This window comes from Sminthopsis crassicaudata, chromosome 2 (assembly GCF_048593235.1).
Source record: "Sminthopsis crassicaudata isolate SCR6 chromosome 2, ASM4859323v1, whole genome shotgun sequence".
Classification (NCBI taxonomy): domain Eukaryota; kingdom Metazoa; phylum Chordata; class Mammalia; order Dasyuromorphia; family Dasyuridae; genus Sminthopsis; species Sminthopsis crassicaudata.
Window position 1 is genome coordinate 256972632 of NC_133618.1, and position 26645 is coordinate 256999276.

General features: G+C 45.9%; 2 protein-coding genes across 6 annotated transcripts in view; both read right to left on the minus strand.

Annotated features, from left to right (window-relative positions):
- Window positions 1-11268, minus strand: part of NSMF (NMDA receptor synaptonuclear signaling and neuronal migration factor) — a 35222-nt gene extending 23954 nt beyond the window's left edge. Inside the window, exons 1-4 of the mRNA XM_074289005.1 lie at window positions 10986-11268; window positions 8041-8102; window positions 4609-5094; window positions 1956-2031 (exon numbers count right to left, since the gene is read on the minus strand). Of these exons, the coding sequence (XP_074145106.1) occupies window positions 1956-2031; window positions 4609-5094; window positions 8041-8102; window positions 10986-11056 (695 nt within the window). The 5' untranslated portion in view covers window positions 11057-11268. The remainder of the gene's footprint in view (window positions 1-1955; window positions 2032-4608; window positions 5095-8040; window positions 8103-10985) is intronic.
- PNPLA7 (patatin like domain 7, lysophospholipase) overlaps window positions 5017-26645 on the minus strand; it is a 220544-nt gene continuing 198915 nt past the window's right edge. For 4 of the 5 annotated variants that reach the window (XM_074288992.1, XM_074288989.1, XM_074288988.1 and 1 more), the window contains 9 exons: window positions 25892-26008; window positions 24035-24104; window positions 22818-22934; window positions 20268-20416; window positions 19534-19686; window positions 18711-18821; window positions 16985-17069; window positions 15323-15453; window positions 13473-14760 (listed from right to left, as the gene is read on the minus strand). In XM_074288992.1, coding sequence (XP_074145093.1) covers window positions 14662-14760; window positions 15323-15453; window positions 16985-17069; window positions 18711-18821; window positions 19534-19686; window positions 20268-20416; window positions 22818-22934; window positions 24035-24104; window positions 25892-26008 — 1032 coding nt within the window. In that variant the 3' untranslated portion in view covers window positions 13473-14661. Of the gene's footprint in view, window positions 5095-8040; window positions 8103-13472; window positions 14761-15322; window positions 15454-16984; window positions 17070-18710; window positions 18822-19533; window positions 19687-20267; window positions 20417-22817; window positions 22935-24034; window positions 24105-25891; window positions 26009-26645 lie in introns of those variants that run through there. The other variant, XM_074288990.1, reaches the window with a different exon arrangement.

Below are 26645 nucleotides of genomic sequence, written 5' to 3' on the forward strand. Positions count from 1 at the left end.
CAATTTTCAAATTTTTCTTATGTATAAATTCCAGAAAACATCCCTGGGTGATCTAGAAGGTGTATGGTAGGATGTGGGAAACAGGAGGGAACGGGAGGAGTGGTTGCTAACACAGGGCAGAAGGGGACAGAGATTAGGGATACCTTCACAGATAATATCTTTGACAGTATTTGACTCCTGCTCTTTGTTTATTTTCTTTTTTTACAATAGAAAAATATGTAGCTTTAATTCAAAATAGACATTTTTAAACAATTTAAAAAATTTTAAATGAGTAAAGTTTACAATAGGGGAGCACATTCATAATCACAATCCAATTATACAATCTGCTCTTTGTTTCTACAATTCACCACTTTAGTTTAGAGCTGTATATTCTTCTTTTTTTTTTCTTTTTTTTTTCCTGAGGCTGGGGTTAACTAACTTGCCCAGAGTCACACACTTAAGAAGTGTTAAGTGGCCAAGGCCAAATTTGAATTCAGGTCCTCCTGACTTTGGGGCCAGTTCTCTATTCATTGCCCCATCTAGTTGTCCCTAGAACTGTATAACTTCTTGCCTGCAATGGTGTGATAGATTCTTGATTGCATCCTTTACCTCAAGTTCTCACCAATGCAGTCCATTCTATTCAATGTTGTCAAAGCGATTTTTCTTTAATACAAATCTAAAGATGTCACTCTTACTCAATGAACTTCTGTGGCTCTCTATTGCCTCTTAGATCAAACAGAAATTCTTCTGTTCATCTTTTTACAATTCAAATTCAACCTATCTTTCCAGGCTTATTAAGCACACTCTGAAATTGAGCTCTGTTGGGCTTCTTGCTTTTATTCACATATAACAGTCCATCTCCAGGCCTCTGCACTGCCCAGGATTTGCCTCCTTGCCTCCACCTCCTAGAATCCTACTCTTCTAAGTTCTAAATACCGTCTTCTTCATGAATCCTTTTCTGATCCCTGCCAATTGGGAGTGCCCTCTTTTCAAGCTCCCTTGTACTGCAACACTTTGTATTTATTCTGTATAAACTTATATATTTTTATCTCTGCATTGAAATATAACATTCTTCACAATAATAGCAAGGACTTATATAATGTCTCCTATGTGCCAGGCCATACAATATATGCTTTACAAGTATTATCTCATTTGAGCCTCACAAAAGAAACTGAGGCAAACAAAGAGGCTAAATGATTTTCGGAGGGTCACACAGCTAGGTCTGTGAGGTGGAATTTGAAATCTGAGTTTCCTGACTCCAGGCGTAGCACTCTGCCACTCAACTGTCTATAGTTGAGAGGAGAGTTGTGTAACTCATTGCTCTTGTATCCTTAGTGCCTAGCCTAATGTCTGGTATATAGTGGGCATTTAATGAATGCTTATTGATTAATTAATCTCAGAGCCCTGGAAGCCAGGCAGCCTCAGGGGATTGGGAAGATCCAGAGGGCCTTAAGATGGGATCAGATATCAAAGAAGATTTATAACAAAGTGAAATAAGGAATAAGGGCACAGGTTTTCTTTATCAGTTCTGATCGACAGCTAGGGACTGGAGAAACGATAACCCAAGAAAGTTGAAAGTGTATCTAAGAACTAGGAAAAAAAATAACACCTGACATTTATAGAGTGCTTACTATATGCCAGGAATTTTACAAATATCTCATTTGATCCTTACAACATTATTCCCATTTTACAGATGAGGAAACTGAGGGAGGCAGAAATTTAAGTGAGTTGTCTAGGTTCCTATAGCTAATCAGTCTGTGATTTTAACTCAGGTCTTCCTGACTGCAGGCCCAGTACTCTAGCTGGCTATTCCTCACACACACTCCAACACAAATAACCCACTGTCAAAAAAAAAGGTGCACACACATATACCTACACACATACGTACATGCAGAGAAACAAAGACGCAGAACTGAGGCATGTGACTCATTCTCAGACACACAAACACATCCCAGAGCATCACACAGGTGACTCACGCTTGCATAGTGGTTGTTGCAGTCTGGAAACTGAAGAGATTCTCCTTGGGGAACCAGGTGCGGACCGGGACCTCATCTGGAGAAGACACGAGGATACAGAAAGGTGACAGACTGAACAAGATGGATTTTCAGACAGAGGCAACACACTGAATTGTTTTTCTTGGCTATACTTATTTATTCAAGGAACGGCTTCTCTATTGGGATGTGTGTGGGGGGATTGATATAAGTGGAGATTGAGAATTTTAAAAAGTCCAAAGTTCCAAGACAACCTCCAACTGAGAGAGAAGCCTGACTTAATAAAGCTGGGATATCTCTCCCCTTGGGGTCTCACGAAGCCCTTCAGCCAGGCCAGATTTCCAGTATTTGTCTACAGTAACGAGGGCCAGAGACCTTGGGCTGGCCTGGCATCCCACTCCCACCGAGGTGCCCACCATCAGACTTCTAAGTCGAAGGATTCTCTTCCCCTGGCCAGGAAGAACTCTGAGCAGCTGAGCTCTGGGCCCCAAAGCCCAGGATCCTGCCTGTGTGGTTCGGATCATTTAAACAGGCCACGAGAGAAGTTTCTTGTCTCAAGGCAAAAGCTGGCAAATGGAAAAGCTGGAAATAAAACCCACTTTGCATATTCATAATTTCTAAGTTGGAAGGGATGGCTGTGACCATCTAAATCCATCCATACTACAAGACAAGTCCAAAAGACTCACGTTGGAAAATGATATCCACATCCAGAGAAAAAACGGATGGCATCTGAATGCAGCTCAAAACATACTATTTTTACTTTTTCCCCCAATAGTTTCTCCTTTGTTCTGTTTTTTCTTTCACAACATGACTAATATGGAAATATGTTTTACATGATTGCATATATATAAAACCTGTATCAAGTTACTTACCGTCTTAGGGAGCGGTAAGGAGAGAAAGGGAGGGAGAAAATTTGAAACTCCAAATTGTATATCTAAATCAATGTTAAAAATTATCTCTATATGTAATTGGAAAAAATACTATTTAATAGAGAAAAACCAACTCCATCCATACCTTAAAAATAATTCTCCTTACAACATAACCCTACAAATGAAATGTTAATCTTTGCTGGAAGATCTCAAGTGATGGGGTACCTACCACCTCCGGGAGAGCCAACATCACTTTTGAACTGCTTTGTTAAGGAGCCTTTCCTTACATTAAGTCCAAACTTATAGCTTCTACTCTTCCTCCTAGTTTTGCCCCTGGAGTCAGTCAGAACTCCTGGAAAGGGGGAAACATCTCTGTAATGGGGGCAGCTCTGAAGACAATTCTCATGCCTCCTACCAATTCTTCTCTTCCCTCAGTTAAATGTGCCCCGTTCCTTCAAATTATTCTCATTTGCATTATTCTCATTTGGCATGGATTCGGGTCCTTCCACTCTCTTTTGACTGACTTTGAGGTAAAGAATGCTCTTCCCAAAATGGGGTAATCCAAAGGAGGCGGCTGTGATGGATGTGGACTGATCAGGATTACCTCCTCACTCTGGATACCGGGCCCCTCTAAATGAGACCCAGGACCAAAGCTCTCTTGGTTGCCAACTTGTTAACTTGAAGCTTGGGGTCCATTAGGACCCCCTGCTCTTGCCAAACCTAGCCGTGTCTCCTCCCTACATCAAGATCCCCCCTCCTCCTGCTCCCCTCCACCCCTCTGCAAGGCTGTGAGCTCCCCAGCGTCCACCTCCTCTTCCTCCAGCACCCTTAGGGCAAGAATTGAAGGAGCACCTTTTTTTCTGACAATACAAAGCTGAGAGGAGGAGCTAATTAATACCTTAGATGACAGAGCTCACATCTAAAAGGATCCAGAAGGACTAGAAGAGCCTCGGGCTGACTCTAGTAAGATGGACAACGAGTGGAAATGTAGAGCCTTGTACTTAAATATGAAAAAAACAAAAAGCACCTTCTCCTGAGTGATGTGGAAGAAGCCCGTTTAACAGAGTGTGTTCTGAAAAAAGTCTTGGGGTTTTGGTGGACTGCAAGCTCGCTGTGAGTCAGCAGGGAGATGGGGCGGGAGCAGGAGCCTGGACTGCGCTGAGTTGCAGCTGCCAGGAGCAGAAAGGGGAGATCGGCCCGGGTTTGGGTCACCAGCCCTCGCCTGGAGCGCGGTAGTTCTAGGGACCAAATGCCGGGGAAGCGGAGAACATCCTGGGGGGGAGCAGGGCGGTGGAAAGCTCGGGCCATGGCGTGTGGGGTGTGGGGGTGGCCGGAAGGGCTTGGGAGCTGCGGCTCGGAGAAGAGAAGGTCATCGACCTCTGCTGATGTGAAGGACCCCAAGGAGGGACGCACAGGGAGGGGCAGCTGTGCGCCATGGCCCCAGAAGGTAGGGACTGGATCAGTGGCCAAGGTCTACGTGAGGCTCGGTGACAATCAGAGGAATGGGCGCTGCCTCTGCCGGCTGTGTCCACAGGGGACTCCTGGTGCCGAGGCCCTTTCCCACTGCGGCCTCGGACGGTGACCGTCTCCTCCCGGTGCTCGCTCTCAAGGCTCAGAAAGGCCCCAGCACGTGGGGGGCGGGGGAGGGAGGGAGCGCTTCCTGGAGAGCTGCGGAGGGTGGCTACCCCAGCCCCTCCCTCCCCCCTCCCCATGAGGTGGCTCACTGTGAGAGACCGGAGGGGCTGGACTGGGGGGAGCGCCAAACTCACCCGGCACGCGGTCGATGCTGTGCATCCGCTCCAGCTTCTTGCGCCTGCCCGAGGGCTCAGGGGCCGGGTGCTGGTCCATCTCAAAAGACTGCTGGGAGGGGGCTGGGGCCAGCTGGGAGCAGCCGGGGCACTCCTTGGAGCCCTGGCGGCTGCCAGCCCAGCTCTTGCAGGGCCGGCCAACACTCTCGCTGCTGCCCGAGCCCTGCAAGGGCTGGCTCTGGTGGTGCTCCTCCCGGCGGCGGCCCTTCATGACTGACAGCTCGATGCCCTCTGCCTCAGGGTCAGACAATAGGGGAGGCTCCCCAGAAATAGTGTAAACCCTGGGCTTAGGGCCCTCGGTCGCTGCCTTCTCACTGGCCGCCTCCTCCAAGAAGCCCCCCTCGTAGCGGCCGTCGGAGATGAGAGAGAGGCGGCGCTTGTTCTGGGAAGCGGGCTGCATCTCAGGAGACTCGTCCTGGCCAGCAAAAGCATCAGCCAACAGGTGATCTGAAAAAGAGGCGGCCGGAAGGTGAGGGCACCGGGAGCGCCGTGGGGACCTTCGTGCACCGCCGCCAGCCAGAGCTCGCCCTCTTACTCCACGGCCTGGTCCTGCCGTCGGGGGCGGGAGGAAGACCCAGGGGTCTTGGCCACACTTTGTATCACAGCCGCCCTCCCTTCTGCAGGCTACGAAACCTAGGGAGCCCTTTCCGAGCAATGTTTCAGTGTGTCAAATGAGTCAAGTACAGAGGATTACAAAGGAAACCAGTGTTATTAAAATGCAACTCTCTATCTATGTGTATGTATGTATACATTTATGTGTGTATATATATCTTTATATATAACAAGTCTGGAGATCCCAGGTTAGGAACCCTTACTCTAAACCTTGAGTTGACATTCTTCCCCAGTCAGACTCCTTCAATTGCTACAACTTCTTTCCCCAGTCACACAAAATCTGTCTGACCCGTTACAACTACCCGGAGCCCCAGTCTATCTGGGATCCAACCACTTATCAGCCTCCTTTGTCTGAAAACTGGCTGAGAACCAGAAAGGGAATCTGAGCAAACCCTCCAAGGTGCACAGTGTGTGTGCATTTTCTCCCTAAAAGAACTTCTCAAACACAGCCTATTTACTCTTAGTTTACATATAGTTCTAACACACTTAATGTCTTTCCCATACCAAATTAGAAATAGTGAATTAGAAAAAGGATAAGAGGCTCCCAAGAGCAAATACATTAACTCTACTGGATTGGAAAGCTGAAAGCAAATAAGCTTGATCTAATGGGGAAAAAAAAGGTCATTAGAAGCAGGAATGAGAATTCAGAAAATGAAGTCCTACTCTACATGTCTCAGGAGTTAATATCAATACATGAGAGCTTAGGACAAGATGTCCAGAGAATGTTACATCCTTCTTGGAAGAGTCAGGGATGTTTAGGGGGTGAAAAGGGTCATTAAAAACTAGCTTTCAGGCCTGGAGAGACTGACATGCACTGATGCTGAGTGAAATGAGCAGGACCAGGAGATCGTTGTATATTTCAACAACAATACTATATGATGATCAATTCTGATGGTTCCCTCTCCAACAATGAGATGAACCGAATCAGCTCCAATAGAGCAGTAGTGAACTGAACCAGCTATACCCAGAGAAAGAACTCTGGGAGATGACTATGAATCACTACATAGAATTCCCAATCCCTCTGTTTTTGTCCGCCTGCATTTGGATTTCCTTCACAGGCTAATTGTACACTATTTCAAAGTCCGATTCTTTTTGTTCAGCAAAACAACTGCTTGGCCATGTATACATATATTGTATTTAATTTATACTATAACATATTGAACATGTATTGGTTAACTTGCCAACTGGGGGGGGGAAGGAGGGGGAAAAAGGTTTGGCAATTGTCAGTGTTGTAAAAATTACCCATGCATATATCTGGTAAATAAAAACTATTAATAAAAAAACTAGCTTTCATCCAAAATTACGAGAGCATAGTAAAATGTGGATATTCACAGCAGTAAATAAATTCCCAGCATTCTGAATTGGTCTTTGACCCATTACTTGGGGATGGAGGGAAAGAAGAGGCAGTGCAGCTTTGAACAACCTGGATTTGGCTCTATAAGCTTCAAACAAGGGAAGAGCTCCAATTTAGGATGTTCACCCAAAGTGTATCTGTTGTGACAAGCTTCCTCAGACAACTATCCCACCCTAGTGAGCTATTATCTGAAGAAAGAAAGTTTTGGGAGATGCTGGACCCCTGAGATCTCCTGCTTCCATTTCCCTTTCCATATAACAGTAATAAGATAGATCCTTAACTCAGGATTAATCCCACTAACTTGGGGTGGGGAGGGGATTGCTGGCTGGGAGCCAGAACCATTTAAGTCTATACATATACAACATCAATTCTTTGTTTCTGTCTGTCTGCCTTTCTCTTTCTCCCTGTCTCTCCATCTCTCCTGCTCCCTCTTTCCCTTTGCTCTCTCTGTTTCTCTGCCTCTGATTCTCTGTGTCTCCCTGTCTCTCTCTGCCTTTTTCTGTCTCTTATTCCCCGTCTTTACCTTTTGCTCTGATTCTTGTGTGTCTCTCTCCCCGTTTCTGCCTTTCTCTCCATCTCTCCCGCTTCCTCTTTCTGCCTTTCCCTCTCTCCCTCCGTCTCTCTCCCAATCCTCCCTCAGCTTCCCTCTTCTTTCCCACACAGAGAAAGCAGGAAGCAGAGGCGCCATTGCGCGTATTATGCCCGAGTACATCTCGCATTGTAGCTCTGTCTGTTGGACATTGTGTCTATGGGGTTGGAAGAATCGATCCAGTATTGGGCCTGCCTGCCTGTGTGTGGTGAGGGGCTGGAGAATGATAAGAGGAAGCAGTAACAGGCGGCCCCCCCCCCATACTCACCCTTCTCCCCAGCTCCCCTGTGCTCTCTCTCCCCTCACTACAGATGCCTCCTCAGTTTCTTGGCCCAGCTGCCCCGCCCAAAGCCTGATCCCTAGAGGCAGGTGTGCCAACCCTGTGGGGGTTCCAGGAGACTCGTTGTCATGCCAACGCCCCAGGAGTGTGGGCACCATGGCGATCGGCGCTTTGGAGTCCCCCTCCCAAAACAGCTTCTCCCTGGGGGCCACTAGGAATCTAGGCCTTGGCCCTCAGGCTCTAGACCTCTCCCCAGAAATCTGAGTCGCCTGAGAAAGAAGGAAACCCTCCCAAGATGGACAGCAAAACGACTGAGAACGCTGGCAGAGAGGTGACTCCACAAGAGCACACGGCCGTGGCACACACACCCACGTGCTGGGGAGGCTGGCGGCAAGGTGAGGAGGCCAAGAGCTGAGCCCCCTCGCCAGCATCTCCTCAGGTGGAGGGAACTTGAAGCCCTTGCTCCCTCCCTCCCTCAGCTGTTTCTTCTCCACAGTCCCGGCGTCCGGGCTATCCTAGGGCATCCCTCGAACACGGCCCCGCCGGCCCCCCACTTACCTGAGCCGTTCCGGTTCTCAGGGTGACTTTGTGACAGATACTCCCCAAACGCTCGGGCTGCTCTGGAGGGCAGGAGGCACCAAGAGAAGGAGGCAGAGCACAGGAGAAGCGAAGGTCAGAAATGGACTCCTCAGGTCCAAGACCTTCCCCACGCTCCGGGGGCTGGGATCCCTCCCTCCCACTGAGCCCGGCAGAGGCAGCTCCAAGGGCAGGCTCCCAGACCTGCTCATCAGGAAAGCCCAGCACTGGGGAAGCGCGGCCCCTCCACCCTGGACTGCTCTTTTCCAACCCGGTTTGCCTTCAATTCTGACATGTCTAGAATCATGGCCTTCCAGGACTACAGATTGGAACTTCAGCAATAACCAACCCTCTCACTGCGAGGCTGAGAAATTAGTCAGGTCATCCCCTAAGGTCACACAGGCAATAAGTGACAGAGCTGAGATTTGAACTCGGGTCCCATGAGCCCACATTCAGCTGCATCACGGATCTCCCCAGCTGTGCTAAGGGCATGTGAAGGGGCGCTGGGCCGATGGCTGATCCGGCTGTACCAAATCAAAGCCATTTAATACTGCAGCTGTGTCCAGGGAGCTGTCAAACCGGCCACCAGGGGGCAGTGCCAACGTAAGCTAGGCACATGAGGGACCCCTGTTCATCTCAGAGCATATTTCAGATATGCAGCCTCCTCCACTGAGGTACCCGGGGGGAGGATGGGGTCGGAGGAAAACCTCACAGCCCCATCTTCATCTGGGCCCTCCAGCTTTCATTTGAGCGCCTTCCCACAGGAAAGAACATGGGGGATCAGGAAGGATTTTGACTTCTTTCTGTGAGGTTTCATTAGGGAGCTAATTAGAATTGACCCCTGGAGAAACAGGGAGACATCTAAGGAAGGAGGCAGCAATACCCTCCCTGATCTCCCAACACGCAGGTTTCCCTGAAAACTCTCTTCAAAGACACTGAAAAAAGATAGAAAAGATGGTTTCTCCTAGGTCTACTGCTTGGTTGTTTTTTTGTTTTTTTTTTTCCCAACCAGCTTGAACCAGATCTCTCTTAAGCCCATTTCTCCATATAAATATCAGTTGCTATTATTTATTTATAATTTATTGTTTCTGTTATTCTAGAGCCAGTCTCAAAGTCCAGGAAGCGTTCAAGTTCTGCCTTTGATACATTTTACCCTAGGCAAGCCATTTAACCTCTCTTCGGTCTAGATTCACTCTTTAAGATAGGTTTGCAGAAAAGGGAAGTTTCTTCATTTGGGAATTCCCCCAAATCAATGAAATTAGCAATCTCAGCCCTATTTCTTATTCTAGCCAAGTCTAAAATTCCGCTTAGAGGCATCGGGACGAACTTTGCTGGACACTAGTCAGGGGCTAGATGCTAATCAGAGGAGCTGCACACTGGCTTAGGGGATTCTGACACTTGGGGTAAAAAAGTATTGGGAATCTAGTACACAGGAGTGGGACAATGGAGGGTAGGCCAGCATTACTCCCCTTCACATTTCAAGGAAGTAAAGGGGAGCAATATTTGGTTTCAGCGTCAGAAACCAAGTCGAGATCTCTGGTCCCCGGTGCTTAGCGAATTCCTTCACAGCTGTTTTTTTAAGACAGGCTGGTATTGTACCTGCCGAGATCCCACTCACCCAAGGGAGCCCACCCTCAGAGAATGAGACACAAGGACAGGAGGGGAGAGGGATAGAAGGAGTGAAATAGATATATGGGGATAGAAAAGAGAATCGGAGAGAGAGAAACAGGGAAAACCACAAAGACAGATTCAGAGGTGTTGTTACCATCAAGAATACAAAGATAGAGGGAGACAAAGAGACAGAGGCATGGAAACAGGACTCAAAGTCACAGAGAGACAGGTAGAGGCACAGAAAGATGAGTGGGGGAGGGATAATGAACTGAGGGCTAGGCAGGTACTTTTTTTTCCTCTATTTTTTCTGCAGCCAAGGGGCTCTAGGCCACTGTATTGTCCATGATCCAAAATACATTTGAGACCATCTGGGCTGTCTATCTGAAGTCATACTCTTAAAATCCCCCTTTCCCCCCCTCCCCAATAGGCCTGTAACCCATCCATTCCTGTATCATCTGGCCTAAAAAACTCACCAGGTTCTACCGCTACTGAATGACAGCATTCACTGACCCCCTACTCTGAAGGCAGCTTGAGGGGTTGTGGCCAAAGTCTCTCTTATATCCTCCCACCCCTAGATGTGTGCTCCTGTCCCTGGGAGTAAAGAAAACCTGCCTTTTTTGTCCTTTCCTGGTAACCCTGGAATCCTAGCCTCCTGGTAGTAGGAGACTGTTCATGGCATTGATCTTATAGTCAAGGAAACCAAGACACAGAGTTTTGTCCAAGGTCACATGGTAACTTGGTTCCTGAAGTTGGCCCTAGGAGTCGGACATCCTGGTCCTTTACCCCCTCGGGAGCACTGTGCGTGAGAAAAAGCTCCGTAAGGGGCTCGGTACAGAGCTGTTAGGATCATCCCAGGCTATCGGATTCCATGCATCTCCATGGAATTCCAAGGTCCTGATGGTCCCGTCATCTCTCTCATTAGCTGTCAGGCCCCCATGGCCAGGGAAAACCCTGCTCAGCTGGGCTCCTGGGGAGCCCATTCCCTAAATGCATAGCTTAGCACTAGGGGAAAGCGAGGGGTTCCAGAGGTCATCCAGCCCATTCCCCTGCCTCGCACGCGGCTGGGCCCCCGAGACAGAAGAGCATCTCCTTGGTGGGCCCCTGGGCGCCTCCCGGGGAAGGTTCCCGTAGGTCCCCGCCCCCGCCCCCAGCACTGGACAGCTCCATGGCCTTAGGCAGGTCTGCGGAACAGCTGCCAGGACTCCGGGAGAAGGGACGGCTGCTTTACAAAGGACGCCCAGGACGCCGGGCGACGGAGGGATGGATGGTCGTGGGGTCGTGCGCCTCTCCTCCGCCCCAGCCCCTCACTCACTCACCGCACTTTGGCCGCCACCGAGGACATGGCCTCGCTCCTCAGCGCCTTCCTCTTGGAGGCAGCTGCGCCCATATTCGAGGCCGGGGGCAGTGGGGAGGGCGCGGCATCCCCCCAGCCTGGGGCGCCGCGAGAGCCGGGCCGGGGGCGAGGGGCCTCCGCTTACTGGGCTCAGCGCTCCGAGCGATCCGCGAGCCCGCCCGGGCAGCCCCGGTCGCGGTCCCGCATGATCCCGGGCCGGCCCCCCCCGCCCCCGGCTTCGCTCTCCGCCCCTTGCTCTCGCGGCCAGCGGCAGCCCCCGCAAGCCCGGGCCCGAGGTGCGCGGTCCCCGGCCCGGCTCGCCCGCCCGCCTCAGCCGCTGCTGCAGCGGGTGGGGAGTGCGTGGGGCCGCGGGCAGCCGCTTTATGGGTCTGGGCAGCTCCGCCTCCCGCGCCTGACGTCACGAAGACACGAGGCAGGGGGTGGGGGGCGGTGGACACAACTGGAGGGAGGGGGTAAGGCTGAAGATCGGGATGGGGGGACAGTTGAGTGGGAGAGAAGACAGGAAGGAGAAAAGTGAGGAGGAGGGGAGAGAGATGGCGATAAGAAACAGACTGGGGGAGGCTGTGGAGGTGGGGGCTGGATCAGAGAGTGAAGATTAGCGGAAAGCCCTGGCCGAGGAGTCCAGAGACCTTGGTTCGAATTCCGGTGCTATCACTATGAAAGCTTTTGGGCCGGACGTTTCACTTCTTTAAGCCTCGGGTTCCTCATCTGTAAAAGGTCGGACTAGATTATTCCTAGAACAATCCAGCTCCCAGGGCTGGGATTCAGGCTTCAGCCTCTGGATAAACAGTCCTGGAGGACCCCAAGGTGGGGAAGGGGAAGCTAGGGAGAGAGGGATGGGCTCTTGGCGACATTGAAGCTGGTGAGAGAGGGAGTCCAAAGGGAAGAAAGAGAAGGTGGGAAGTGATGTGAGTGATGGAGGTAGAGTTAAACAGCAGAGGAGCGAAGGAAGGAGGGGTAAGGAAGGAAAGAAGGAAACTCCGAAATTCCCTGGTATTCAGAACTGGAAGGATTGCTCTGTTCTATTTTATTGGAAGAACTTGAGACATCAAGAGGGGTCGAGGTCAGGCAATCAGCAGAAGTGAGACTTAGGCCCCCACCACTTCACAGAGCTCTGCTGCCTGCCATTTCATCCAGTAGAAGGTAAACTCCTTGAAGGTAGCTACTGTTTCATTTTTCTTCTTTGTATTTCTCAGCATTTTGCACATTAGATTTTTAATGTGTGTTGAATTGGATTGTCTCTTAAGTGTGAAAGGCATATGCATTTGTGATTTTATAAATCAAAGGTCATGGGGTGATACTCATTTTACAGAACTATGCTTTGCTTTACAGAATGGTTCAACAGTTTGTAGCTCATTAAAAGCAGGGGTTTATAATAATGAATTTTAATTCTTTAAATCAATGGTGTCAAACTCAAATCAGAAATGAAGTTACTAATCCATATATAAGGATCTCTGTGGGTCACCAATTGACTTAGTTTAAAATGTAGGTTTTGGTGTATTTTTGTTCAATATTCCCCAATTACAGTTTAATCTGGTTTGGGTTGTACTGGAGGGTTAGTGGCTCCTATATGTGACACCACATGTTCAAAGGAACACATATTGTGGGAAGCAAGGTACATCTTTATTGAGCTGTGGAAAATGGGGAAAGGGGGAGAGTTGAATGGCTGGGTACATTGGGATAATTTGGGGGAGAATGAACTAATTTCCTAATTCCTCACTGTACATGTAATTGAATACAACTGGAAACTGAATAACCTCCTGCCTTCTGAGAAAGAGGGAAGGTGTAGAGAGGCAGGAACTCAGAACAAAGACCAGAGGACTAGGGCAGAAGTGTAGACATTCTTCCCTGGGGGTCCCTAGGGCATTGTAGCATATGGTGTATATGTGTATGTAGGTGTAGAAATGGGAGCCCATGACTAGTTATGTATTACTTGCCTCTCCCACTCTAGCAACTTTAGATCACAGAATTATGGACAAGGTTTGGCGATAAGGGAAGTAAGTCTGTTTAAGCAGGTATCAGGCTTTTGGTTTGTGGGAGGCCCAGGGAGTCATTTCCCTCTGCTCCTCAGTGCCTTTTGGGATTTCTTCTCTGTGCCACAAACAATTGGCAGCAGCTACAGAATGCAGGGGCAGGGAAAATTTCAAGCAGCCTCTGCTCCTCAGCTACAGTTATTTTCTATATCTTCATCTCTAGGCCTAGGGTAAAGGCAAGGGAATGAAGATCAAGTTTAGATTATGTACTGCTAACAGAATCAGGGAGGATGGCATTGGGCCTAGTCACCCTCTGGGGATAGTGGGTCAAAAGCACCTCTAGTCTTGAGGGCATTCTCCAGTCCCTCAGGAAGAGGTTCTGCCACTGGATGATCTGGGAGACAGAAATAATTCCATCTTACTCATCCTAGACCCTCACCATGTTGTGTTCAAAGAAAGTCAGAACAGTCAGTGAATTTTATATGTATATATTTATTAATAAACTAAATTGTACACTGCCTTTTCAGTTTCCTACACCTTCCCATCTCCAGTCTCTAACCTGTCCATCCTCTAAGAGAAAGAGGTTGCTTCTCATATTGAGCTGGGACAGAGGAATTTTTCCTCTCAGAGACCCTTCAGAGGCCACAAATTGGAGGAATGGGAGCTAAGATCCTGGGAAATGAGTGTGAAGAAATATCCTTTATTCTGGTCATATCTCCCAACTTTTTATGTTTCTCAGAGGCTTGTCCTGGGCCTTAGGGTTAAGGATAGTCCTAAATGCCTCTTGAATGAAGGATTGGCTTTCAGGGCCCAGCCCTGGTCCTTTAGTTCACTCTTTTTGGGTTGCTCTTTTATGAGTGATCAAGGACATGAAAACAATATATATCTTGGGTATTGAGTCCTTGAATGGAAAAGTGGAGAATCTGGCTTGGTCACTATACTTATACCTTATCCTGACCTCAGGAGGAGAGGATCAAGATGGGAAGATGAACTAAGTCTTATAGGGCCCAGTTCTCTCTCACTAGGTTCCTAGTCTCACCCTGGCTTAGCTCAGTAAGAGGATGGCACCAGGTGGGTGACTCAGATCAGAACAAGCATTTGAGAGTGAGTAAAGGTCGTCACATCACCCAAAGACTCCTAAGGGGAAGACCTTTGAGAGAAGCAATTGACCTGAGAATCTCCCATACACCTTCATTCAGGCCTTTCTCCCATAGTGGTTTGAACACTAAAGGCAGGGAATTGCTTCACGACCCCTAATTGCTAAAAACCCCAGACTCCAAGGTTTCCAAAGGTTTCTCCCCAGACTTCTCTAACAAGATTAATGAAGAAGAACTTCAAAGGCACTCCAAATTACACAAAACCACAGGAACCCACAGACCTCCTTTTTCCAGCATCTCTCTTAGTCTCCCAACACACTGAATTCCCTTTCTCAGTCTCCCTCATTCCCCACCCCCACCCTCAATCCTGGGAGAATAGCATCACACAGCTAGTCAGTGATTTGGTTGAATGGGGGAAGAGGAAGAGACCAAAAGTGTCTGTCCCTCCCACAGATGCCCAATATGGCGTCAGGAGAAGTGAATGGCTTCATTCCAGCAGCACCAAACATCAATATCTCAGCCTCCCAATTAGACAAGCCTCATGGCCTCTCATAGGGGAATAGAGCTTTTAGGAATCCAAGTCTGAGATGGCAGAAAGGGAATCGTTTAATTGATAGGATCTGCTCTGGGAGGAGCTGGAATAATTCTGGGTCGAGGGGTCTTCTTCCTAAAATGCAAACATATGGCCTGGACTATTAATACTAATACACAGTCTTCTTGACTTTGCCCCAGATCCTGCCCCACCTCTACAGAAACACATACTTTGGAACTTTGCATTTTCTTCCCAAAGGAAGTCTAAGAAGCTTGGGAAGTCTCCTTTTAAGCTCTCTGAATCTTGCTCCTTTTAGAGCAACTTTATCTATTGAGGTATCTATTGAGGTAAAGGATATTGCTTTAGCAGCATAACCTAGGAATACATGGGGAATCTTTATCCTTATAGTCCTTCTAGGGTCTAACATTAGTAAGCAACATACCTCAAGGAGAGTGAGAGAGCTTCTCCCATGCCCAGTAGGCCTGATCATGGTTAAGTCAGTCTTGGGGGCTAGGAAGGTTTAGATTCTAAATGAGCACTCTTTGTGTATCTAGGACACAGATGAAGTTAGTGCTGTAACCCTAGAAGAGTTGGCAGACCCTTCCCCTTGGGGTTTTTGCCTTATCTGCCTAAAAGTGTCCAGGGATTACTTATCTATGTTCCAAGAGCAGAGAGGGCAGTGGGGTGTCAGTCTTACTGAGTCCGAGTTCTCTTCATACAAGGAAGGCTCTTTCTGAGTATCTTGTTTTTCAGTGCTCTGGAAGTCGATATCCTCCCTAGGGAAGTCTAGGATCTCCTCTTCATATTCAGTCTGGTAGTCTGATTCATCTAGAAGATAAACGGAAATGCTGTTCTGTCCAATGCCCAGGGAAAGTGGGCAAAAAGATCACAGGGCTGGGTTTAAGAGATATCTGATGGGGCTTGTTGTGTTACTGAACCTCAGAGGCAGAAAGGGTCTCAGAGCTTATTGAACCCAATCTTTACCTGAAGAAGCATATCTGACCAAAGGTCACCCAGCCATGACCTGGAGGGACTGGGCTCCTATGATCTCTCAAAGTGCTGGTGCCACCTCCGGACAGCTCTAATAGTTAAGAAGCTTAATTTCTCTTTCATATTGCAGCCCTTCACCTCCTTTGCTTGGTCTCTCAAATCTCTTTTCCAGACTAGACATCCTTCGCTCCTTTAACTGGTGTGATCTCCTTACCTTACCACTCCAGTTTTTCATGCTTGGGCCCTTTCTAAAATGTGATGCCCAGAATGAATGCATCACTAAAGATGTGGCCTGTCAGAAGGCAGCCTCCCTGGCACCTCCCTATTTTGGGAACCATGTCCCTCAGAGTTCCTGTTTAGTTCACTCAGAGTCAGGCTGTGGAAGAAAGTAGGAAAGGGTATGATTTGGGAGAATCAGTGAACCTTAATACAAGAAAGTAACTGCTCTAAAACCCATTATCCTTTCCTCTTCTCAGTGAATAGGTGAGTGCCAATATGAACACTCAGTGAATATCCCTGATTTACTAACCCTCTCAAGGTACTTTCCAGATAGTTATGAGTATTAAGGATGCCAAACTTAAGGAGTTTATGGTCAGTCCAAACAAAGACCTCATTTAAAATCAGTGTTTCTAACCGATTATTATACACTTCAACAACAATACTATATATGAAGATGTATTCTGATGGAAGTGGATATCTTCAACAAAGAGAAGAGCTAATTCAGTTCCAATTGATCAATGATGGACAGAATCAGCTACACCCAGAGAAGGAACACTGGGAAATGCATGTGGACTACTTGCATTTTTGCTTTTCTTCACAGATTATTTTTACCTTCCGAATCCAATTCTTCTTGTGCAACAAGAGAACTGTATAGTTCTACACACATATATTGTATCTAGGATATACTATAACATATTTAACATGCATAAGACTGCCTGCCATCTAGGGGAGGGGGTGGAGGGAGAAAAGGGAAAAGTTGGAACAGAAGTGAGTGCAAGGGATAATGTTGTAAAAAATTACCCATGCATATGTTATCTCAATAAAAAGCTATAATAATAATAAAAAAAAGAAAAAAAATCAGTATTTCTTTTAATTGCAAGCCTCTGGGTCAGATATTCTCTAAGCAAAGAAAGTGAGACATCCTCTTTTGTTAGGCCATGAGATCAGTAGTCTTTTTCAATAGACCAGGGATGAAGGTTATCTTTCCCAAAGAAAAGTGCCAGGCCAGGGTTGTAAGCAAGGCAGAAAGGAGAACACCACAGCATCCAGATGACCATTCTGGACGCTGTTGCCCCCTTTCTGCCTTGACCTTGAGTCCTGGCTGAGGCTCTCTAGAAAACAAGCTAATCCTTCCTACAGAACAACTCACCATCAGCTACTGTGGATCGGGCTGGTTCAATACGTGACACAATCTCTGCCAGGTCAGTGAAGGAGGCATTGGGATAGGTGAGCACCTGGATAAACAGAGAACATGTCAGTCAAACAATGCTGAACTAATAACATTGAGTTAAATTGTCAAGCTGCATGGGTCAACATGCAGGTCAACATGGGAGACCAGAACAAGGCAGAATGTTTCATTTTCTAACCTTGGTTAAATTTTTTTTTTTTTTTTTTAAGACTGGGGTTAAGTGACTTGCTCAGGGTCACACAGCTAGGAAATGTTAAGTATCTGAGACCAGATTTGAACTCTGGTCCTCCTGAATTCAAGGCTGGTGCTCTATCCACTGCGCCACCTAGCTGCCCCTAATCTTGGTTAAATTTAACTACTCATACATTCTTGACAACTTGTGTTAAGTTCTATTTCATTGTTTACAAAACTAAGGCTTTGGAAGGTTATAGACCTAAACTCAGACTGTTCCTCTGGAGAGGCAGCAAATCGCTTGGTGCTGTGCTCTGATCTCTACTATGTACCCTCCTCATCTTCTCTGATCATCTCTCTCAAAATATCTCTAAGTCATGAGTGGTCCCCAAGAGGGCTGGGGCCTCTCCCTGATGGTATGGAAGATTACATTTCAGCATCCTGGCCCAAGAGAGAAAAGCAAGAAAAGGACGAAACCAGCATATCTAAGTTATTGGGAAATTGTTTCTGTCAATCTTACCCCTTTCTATGGGGCACCTTTGCCAGCTTCTCATCTGAAGGGACAGTACTATTTATGTGCCTCTTTCATAAAGCATTATGAACAATGAGTGAATGTACTAGGAAATCATCTACATTAAATTAATATGTGAATTAATATTAACATGTGAAAAAGGTTACCATCCCTCCTGCTTTCAGCAGTTATCTTGGAACTCAGTCCTTGGATCAAGTCTGCATTAAGAGCAGAAATGGATTTACGTACCTTTTTTTGACAGCAAACTCAATGTAAGATTTTATTTTATTTTTAATGGTATTTTATTTTTCCAAATTCATGCAAAGATAGTTTCCAACATTTATCTTTACAAAACCTTTTATTCCAAATGTTTCTCCCTCTTTATTCCCTCTCCTATCTCCAAGACAGCAAACAATCCAGTAAGGTTAAACATGTACAATTCTTCTAAACATTCAATGTGAGACTTTATTAGAGAAGATAACATGTCTCTCTCTCCTTCAAACTGCTCCCCCCACTTTTAAATCTTTCATCTCAATAAGAGGGGCGAGAGGGCTCCCAATGACTAATCTAAGGTGGAAGACAGCAGGCTATTCCTTAACCCCCCTTTAGTTATCTTTGTATTTTATTAGATATCTCTGGCATCTCTCTTCTGATGACATAGTGTTGTTTGTTTGTTTGTTTTTAACCAGGAATAGAAAGCATTTTTTATACATGACACAAGAAATGTCATGAAATGATTTGCTCAAGATTACACAATAAAGTTAATGGCAGAGTTAGAACTTGAGAGGCCATGGAATGAATGCTGGATGTGAAGACATAGGGCATGAATTTGAATTCCAGCTTTGCTACTTACTACCTGAACTTTTTTGGGTTGGACACTAATGCACCTTTCAGCTCTAAATCTATGATCTTTTACACTATGTCTCCTCATTCTTGGTCTCAGAATAATTTTAAAACACTCCAAAGAAAGAAGGAAAACATTTGGCAGGACCCAGGGAGACTCACATCCGTGGCTTTCATTTTGCGGATTTCGTGTCTGTCCTTCAGCATCTTTTTCAGCACACCACTGCGGTTCCAGATGCTAAACACAGTCCGTCCATGCTGGTAACCCACCTCCTATGGGAAGTAGGTGAAGTTCACCAAAACATGCACTGAAAGTCAATGGTGCCTGACTAAAGGGATCAAATCAGTCCTATCTTCCCATTCTGGCCCCAGGGATCATTCACAAGCTCATATTAGCTCTGATGGTCACACTACACCTGGCTAAAGGTTGCCGTCTCCAAACTCCACATTCACAGAGACACATCAGCATTGATAATCCCACCTTCTCATTCACAGGGATCCTTACATCCTAACATTCTATTCTAGAGTCACTTACAAGATGACCCTTAAAGTCCTCCTTCTTTCCACTTAAAAGATTATTCATAAGGATACTAGTCCCAGGTCCTGATTTTATAAAATTGATCAGGACTGCCAAGTAAATTTATGCTCAACAGTGAGTGACTGCAGAAGTGGAAGAATGACAGCCCAATCATTATAAAATGGATGATTCCATGGCTTTTTTGGAACAGGAGCTAACTAGGGTTTATCTTCAGGAAAATAGCTGCTTTCCATTTTGAAAATGGAGGCTTCCATTTTCTTATTGCTGAATGGAAAGGCAAACACAAAGCTCCCAAACATCTTTGGTGAAAAAGACTAAGGACAGAAGTCTCTCCTCCTGAATTGGAGATCTAAGAAATGAGGAGACAGTTTACTCCCAGCATTCTTTATATATTCTTATCTCTACCTTTAATGTTTCCCAACATCCCCAAGCCAGTCTGACACTCACACAGATTTCATCAAATCTGTTGAAGTCCAGGGTACCATAGCGATCAATGGGTGGTCGGATATATTCACAGTAATCACTGTTCTTCACCATCTCTAGCTGCCTGACACAGCACACATAGGCCAAACGTGTCTGGATCTCTGCCATATTCAGCACCTATGTCACAGGGTTACAGGAGGCAGGATGGGACAAAGTAAGTGATGAATTCTCCAGATTGGACAAGGGCACTTGCAGCAGGTTCTGTTTTTTATTTATGTACTATGAACTCCTCTAAACCAAAACCTCCCCATTTATTATCCTTTGATTTTTTTCATTCCTAGTTCACTAAATACCTTGGCTTGTTCACAATCTCCTGATACCACTGGGTCATACAACAAGAAAAATCTTCCCCTCGAGGAGCAGCAATGCTATAGTGGAAAAAGCCCTGGGCTGGGAGTCAAAAATAGATGTGAGCTGTCAGGGACCTATAGCAGTGGGGCAGGAGTTGGGATTCTGTGGCTTCAGTGGTATCTGGAGGATAAAGCATTTAGTTGGAAGTTGAAGCATTTCCTTTTTCTAAAAGGCTGGGAAAGGTCCATTTGGTCCCCTTGGGCACACAGCTGAGGAGAGAACCCTGAGCGAGCCACATTTGTGTTATTCCTCCTTCCCGCTGGGCCTAGCCTCTGTTGCTCCCATCTGCTCCCTGATCCCATGCATGGAGTGTCCGATTCCCTCCCTTGAAGCCCAGACACTGCCACCTTCACTTTTGTAGCCAGGGGGTTCCAGCGTTTCCACAGCAGCCACCAGCCAGACAGCGAGTCACCGTAGTTGGTGAGGTCCGTTTCATCCCTGCTGCCCACGTCAATGGCAATCACCACTTTGGCACCCATAGATCTGGCCACGTCAGCTGGTGGGGAGAAGGCTCAGTAATTCCCATGGCAATGGATTCAATTCACTTTAAAAAAACCCCATTTATTAAGCCCCTCTTATGGATCAAACAAAAGTGAGCTTCTTCCCTTAAAGAGCTTATAATCTTTTGGGGGAAATAAAATATATACAGAAAATAGAATACAAAAAGATTTTCAGAATGAGGTGGGGCAATAACAACTTTCAGTTGGTGGTGGGAAGTGAGATCAAGACAGGCTTCCTATAAAAGGCTGGCATTTGAGCTAAGCGTTGAAGGAAGTGAGGTACTCTGCCAATAGAGGTGAAAAGGGAATACATTCCAGTCATGGGGGCAGCTTATTCCAAGGAGAAAAAAACAGAATGATCTAGCTGAGGAACAGCAGCCTTTCTAGTTTGGTTGGAATATATAGTACAAGAAGGAGAGTAATACAGAAAGGTGCAATGGGGCTGGAGCCAGATTGTTAAGGATTCTAAAAGCCAAACAGTATTTTTTTTCTAGAAGTAAGAGGAAGCTGCTGGAGCAACTCAGGCGAAAGACTGATACAATCAGATCTGTGCTTTAGGAAGATGATTTTTGGCTGCTGTATGAATTGGGTAAGGATGGTTCTGAAGGCAGGGAGACCAATTGGGAGATTGTAGTAACAGTCCAGTTGATAAATGTTGAGGACCTGAGCTAGGCTGCTGACTGTGTGAGTGGAAAGAAAGGGATACTGCATAGGTAGAAATGACAAACTCTGACAACTAACTGAAATGAAAGGATCAAGAAGGGTAAAGAATTGAGGATAACCCTGAAGATGTCAACCTGGATGACCAGGAGGCTGTAGTGTTATCAACAGAAACAGAATTTAGGAAGAGGGAAGAACATGGAAAAAAGATAATGAATTCTATTTTGGACATCCTAAGTTTGAAATGGCCATAGACACATAAAGATATCCAATAGGATATGCAGGCCTAGAGTTCAGGAGAGGGACTGAATTTTCTGCACAGCACTGATGGCTGAGTACAAGGATTTAACAAAATTACCAAGACAGAGAGGGAAGAAAGCCCTGGATAGAGGATGGGACACACTCACAAAAAGGACATGGGACAAGGATAATGTTCTTGCACGCGCATGCATGCACACACACACAAATTTGGAAAGGAGAAGCCAGATGAGAAGAAAACAAACCAGGAAAAAACACTGTCATGAAATTCCAAGGAGTAGGCGGTAATTAGCTGTGTCAAATACTGTAGAGAGGTCAGGAAGGGTAGACAGAAAAGGACATGGGATTGGCAATTAATTGACCATTGATAACTCTGGAGATAGTGTTGAGGGGAGTTTTAAGGTTGAAGTCAGAGTGCAGTCTGAGAAGTGAATATGTGTGAGAAAACAGATAGAGGATTACAAAGGCACATTTGTTCTTGGCTGGTGCCCTGGAATATCTGAGCCCTTACTGACCAACAAATCTCAAACATCCATAAGTCATTAATGCTGTATCAAGCTAAAATTTATAAAGCATTCATTCACAGGTTTCACTGAATTCAAGAACCTTACTTTTCCCCCATGATGAAATGGAGAAACTGAATGTGATGAAGTTAAGTAACTCATCACCAGCAGAGTCAGAATGAGATACTATGCCTTCTGCATTTGGTCCAGGGCTTCTTCCACTATATAATGCCACTTCCTCAACAACTATGTGGGAAGAACCCTAGGGAGCATCGGCTCTACCAACAATATTGGCTAGCAGTTAATCTTATGAGGCACTTTCTTCCTAGGACCCAAAGGAACATAGTAGTATTTATTGTATTACTTTCTGCAGGACCTAATGAGACCATTGTGATTTGCAAAGTGTCCCTTGCTATGGCATCCCTGGATATTTCAGAGCCATCTTTATATGTGTTCTTGCTCCTGAGTATGTTAGTCTGCTTCAGGCTTGGAAAGGTCTGGCTGGCTTGGGATGGTCTTCTGAAGATGACTTCAAAGGTTAAAGATTTTGCTTGGACTTGGCCTCTAGAAGCCTTGTCTCAAATAGCATTTTAATCCCTGACTTGGCACAGAAAGGGGTTAATCTCTCCCTAGCACTTAAAATTGGCCTGTTTCTATGCTTGGCCCTTGTTCTGATAGCTAAGCTAATAAAAACAGCCATATGTTCAGTATTGCGGGTGTGTATGAGTGTCTGTGTTTCTTTTCCTTGCTCCATGAGGACTCATTCCAATTAGTTTAAAATGTTTTTTTCTTGGCCCATTCTAAAGAAAACGTGCCACCATCCCAGCCTTTCTCTAGAAGCAGGTGGCAAAGGAGCCAATTTTATGTGAGTGAGGAAGTGCACCTCTAGACCAAAAGCCCACTGGCTGACAGCAGTGACTGGCTCAGTGACCAGTCGGGCTCAAGAGTTTTCCCTTCTATACTAGTACAATTATACCTGGGAGGTTGTTGATATAGCCACCATCCATCAGTAGGTGTCCATCTTTGGGGTCACAGAGCGGGGGCATGTAACCAGACAGAGACATACTGGCTCGGACATACCTCCACAGACAGCCTGCAGAAATAACGAAACAAGAGTGAAAGGATTGATTTCTCTACCCAGAGGGAAAGATGGGATGCATGAGATACTGGCAGATGATTTTTTAGGAAACTCAAGGAGAACAAGACAAACTCATGAGGATGGAGCAGGAGGGTTTGAGAGAACACCCAGTGGCTCTGGGCGCTGGATCAAATGGCCTGGTCATGCAGAGTCCAAGTCTTCTTTGTTATCACTACTGATTTATGCTGCCCTTGAAATGGGTGACTCCTTTGATACCAGAACTTTCCAGGAAAGGGCAGGGAGATCTTGCAAAGTAAATTCATTTTATGGCTATGGTAACTGGGGAAGTTCCCCGCTTATCCCTGAGGCCATGTCACACTGCCTCAGAAGGAAGGAGTGCTTCTTTCCCAGGTAAGCTGACAAGAAACTTATTCCAGTTTTCAGAGAGTGGCACAAACATAGCAGCAACAGCAATTGGCATCTGAATAAAGTTTGCCATATGCAAAGAGCTCTACAATTATTTTTCAAGATTGTATTCCCCATCAAAAACTCAGGCAAAAGGTGCGATCTTGAGCAGTTCTGAAAGGGCTTGCCCAATCCTGGGGATAACCGTGTCCTCCCCAAGAGGTCTAAAGCCACCTTTCTAGGATAAAGCTACATAGTCCATCTCTGTGTTGGTAGTATGGTAATGGTGGTATCCATTTTTCTCACTATATCAAAATTCTTCCCCCTTCTAAAGCTAGTGCAGGTAGTGGTCAGAGAAGACTCTTCTATAAGGAGAGTGGTCCAGTTTGGGAAAGATCCCTGAAGTATATACAGCCCAGACTAGTTGCTCAGCACTGTGGGCTGTCTTCACAGGTCTTTGCTCTTCCCTTCAGTCTAAGCATTCTAAGCATATGTTCTTATCCCCTCTGTCCTTTTGCTCCTAATCTATGATTCCCTCCTTCCTTTTGGCTTTCCTTGTCTGTCACATTCACTCCTCTGTCCTTTTAGTCTGGTTTCATAGATGATCCTAGGTCTAGCAGGAAAGCTGAGACAGTTTAATACTTGTAGCAAGAAAAGTCAAAGAAGTGAAGGGATCTCAATGAGGCTTCTGCTGTGAAATGACTACTTACCATCTGTGTGGACCCTCATTGTAGAGGCGGTGATATCTGTTGTGATAACAAAATAAGGAATCCAGAGGTCCTAGACACAATGATAGGAGAGGGAGCTTAGTTGTGTCTTTCTAGGTTAGGATATACTTCCCTAATGATGCTCAGAGAAAATCCTTATGATAGGGGTATGAAGAAGGGAAAGAACAGATTGTGTCTTTTTTTGTTTACATTTGGCATCTATATATTTATACCTGGACAAATAAATCAACAGCTTATTGAACTTTAGAACACCCTCTAGTCCCATCTAGTTTTTCCTGAGTACAACAAGGCTAAAACTCTAAAACCTCCTGAGACTGGAAGAAACAGGCATTTACCTTCTCATCTATAGGAGTGAATGAAACCCAGAAAGGAAGTAAAGTAACTAAGTGAATATGTTTTGGGGCTTCCATTTCTATCTCTCAGCTTCACTAAGAGATCATTCTCAAGCTTGATTTCTTCACATTCTTTTTAAAATTTTTTCTAACTCTCCCTCATTTATTAATATTTTTAAAATTTTATTTATTTTATTTACAAAGCATATGTATGGGTAATTTTTCCAACATCTGACCCTTGCAAAATCTTTTGTTCCAAATTTTCCCCTCTTTCCCCCTACCCCCTTCTCTAGCTGGCAGGTAGTCCAATACATATTAAATATGTTGAAATACACGTTAAATCCAATATATGTTTACATATTTATACAGTTATCTTGATGCACAAGAAAAATCTGATCAAGAAGGGAAAAAAACTGAGAAAGAAAACAAAATGCAAGCAAATAACAACAGAGAGAGTGAGAATGCTACATTGTGTTCCACACTTCAGATTCTTTCTTATGCAACTACCCTATTCCTGACCCACCATTGGTAAGCCATGTGCCCTGAGTTGCTTTCCCAGTAGTTAGGATGAAGTTACACTAAGCCATCAACACCACTCTCTTCCTTCACCTTTCTCCCACACCTTTACCTGTTATTTTCTTCTGAGGCTGATATGTATGAGAAGGTTGGCTGGTTCTGGCCATGGGTCACCGGGAAGTGATCGTTTGGCCCCTGAATCCCTGGCCTCAGTCGCAGCAGCATCACACTCTCAACACTAGCATAACTGCCCACCCCCTAAATGGCAGCAGGGGGTCTATATGAGAAGCAGTTATGTCATAGCTTTGCCTTTAGGTTTTTAGGTCAGGAAATGACTATAACACTGTTCCGAAAGCAGCCCAGTCTAGCCCAAATCCTGAAATCTCTATGTTTGGAAGTCATGGTAGATCAATACCCAATTTTCAAACTTAACCAGTCCCTCCCCTTAAACTCTAGTCTTCCTCCTTCCATGATACATGCTGAGCCCACAGACTGCACAAGTCTCTGTGTGCTAGGAACTAAGCATGGAAGACAGGATCTTCAGCTTCTAGCTCAGTAGCAGTCACTATCTGGCTCCGTTCCTCCTGGGTAGCTGACTGTTTTACTGGCTCTCTGATTTACCCCCTGAGATGTAATGAGGAGAGTGATCACTACAATCAGAGTAAATACACATCCATTTTTAGCAAGGTCAGGTTTGGCATGAAGTGTTGGACACCAAATGTGCTTTGGATGTAAAGCTAGTAAAGCAGTCACCTGCAGTCTGCCTCAGAAGGGTCTGTGTGCCTGGCTGAGCAAGCAGGCAGGGTCGCTACAGCTCCTCTAGGCAGAGAGGCCACAGGGAGAGAAGATGCCTCCCCGCGCTCTGCAATGGGCTGCATGCTGCACGGGACTGGTGTGGGGCCCCAGAGGTGGAAGCCTGTCAGTCAGGCTCTCTCTACTATCCCCCAACAACCCCCAATACAACCAGGCTTTCCCTGAGAATGCACCGAACCTCAATCTGTTTGTCTTTGAAGACATTTCTGATGCTATTATTGAAAGCTGCTCCAGAGAACATGGAGGTAATCGGGTAAGTCAGGTCCAGCACTGTCTTCAACACTGAAGTCATATCCTGGGAGAGGAGGAAGAAAATCATTAACAGATTAAGGCCTACTCTAGCTTCAATTTTGCTCTTAATATAAACACAGATAAGATAAAGGGGAGAAGATTCAATATACTATTGTGAAAAATGAAGCTATGATACATGGTGGAGCAGGGGGAATATGAAACAATAGCAATGGGAAATATACCCAGGGATGCCCCTTAGCTATTCCAGCAGTAGACACACACTCTTGCCTTGACACAGCACAATTAGGGGAAAAGTAAAATATTTAAGATTCCTAACATTTGGGGAGAAAAGATCTTATTTGGGAGGAAGGCAGGCTATTTTAAAGACAGGGATCAACCAAAAGCCAAGAGACAAGAGATAAAATGCTATACTTGTGGAAGAGCATGTAGGTCAGTTTGACTGGATTAAAGATAACTTCAAGGAAGAAACATGTGATAATCCTGGAAAGGTAGATTGGAGATAGAATGTGAAAAGCTTTGAATGCTACACGGAATAGTTTGCCTTTTATCACAGAGGGAATGAGGAACTATTAGATCTCCTGAACAGGGGAGTGACATGGTCAGTCTTGTGCTTTAAGAATATCATTTTGGCAACTGTGTTGAAAGAAGGGAAAACCTGGAGGCAGGGAGGGTTTATGGCA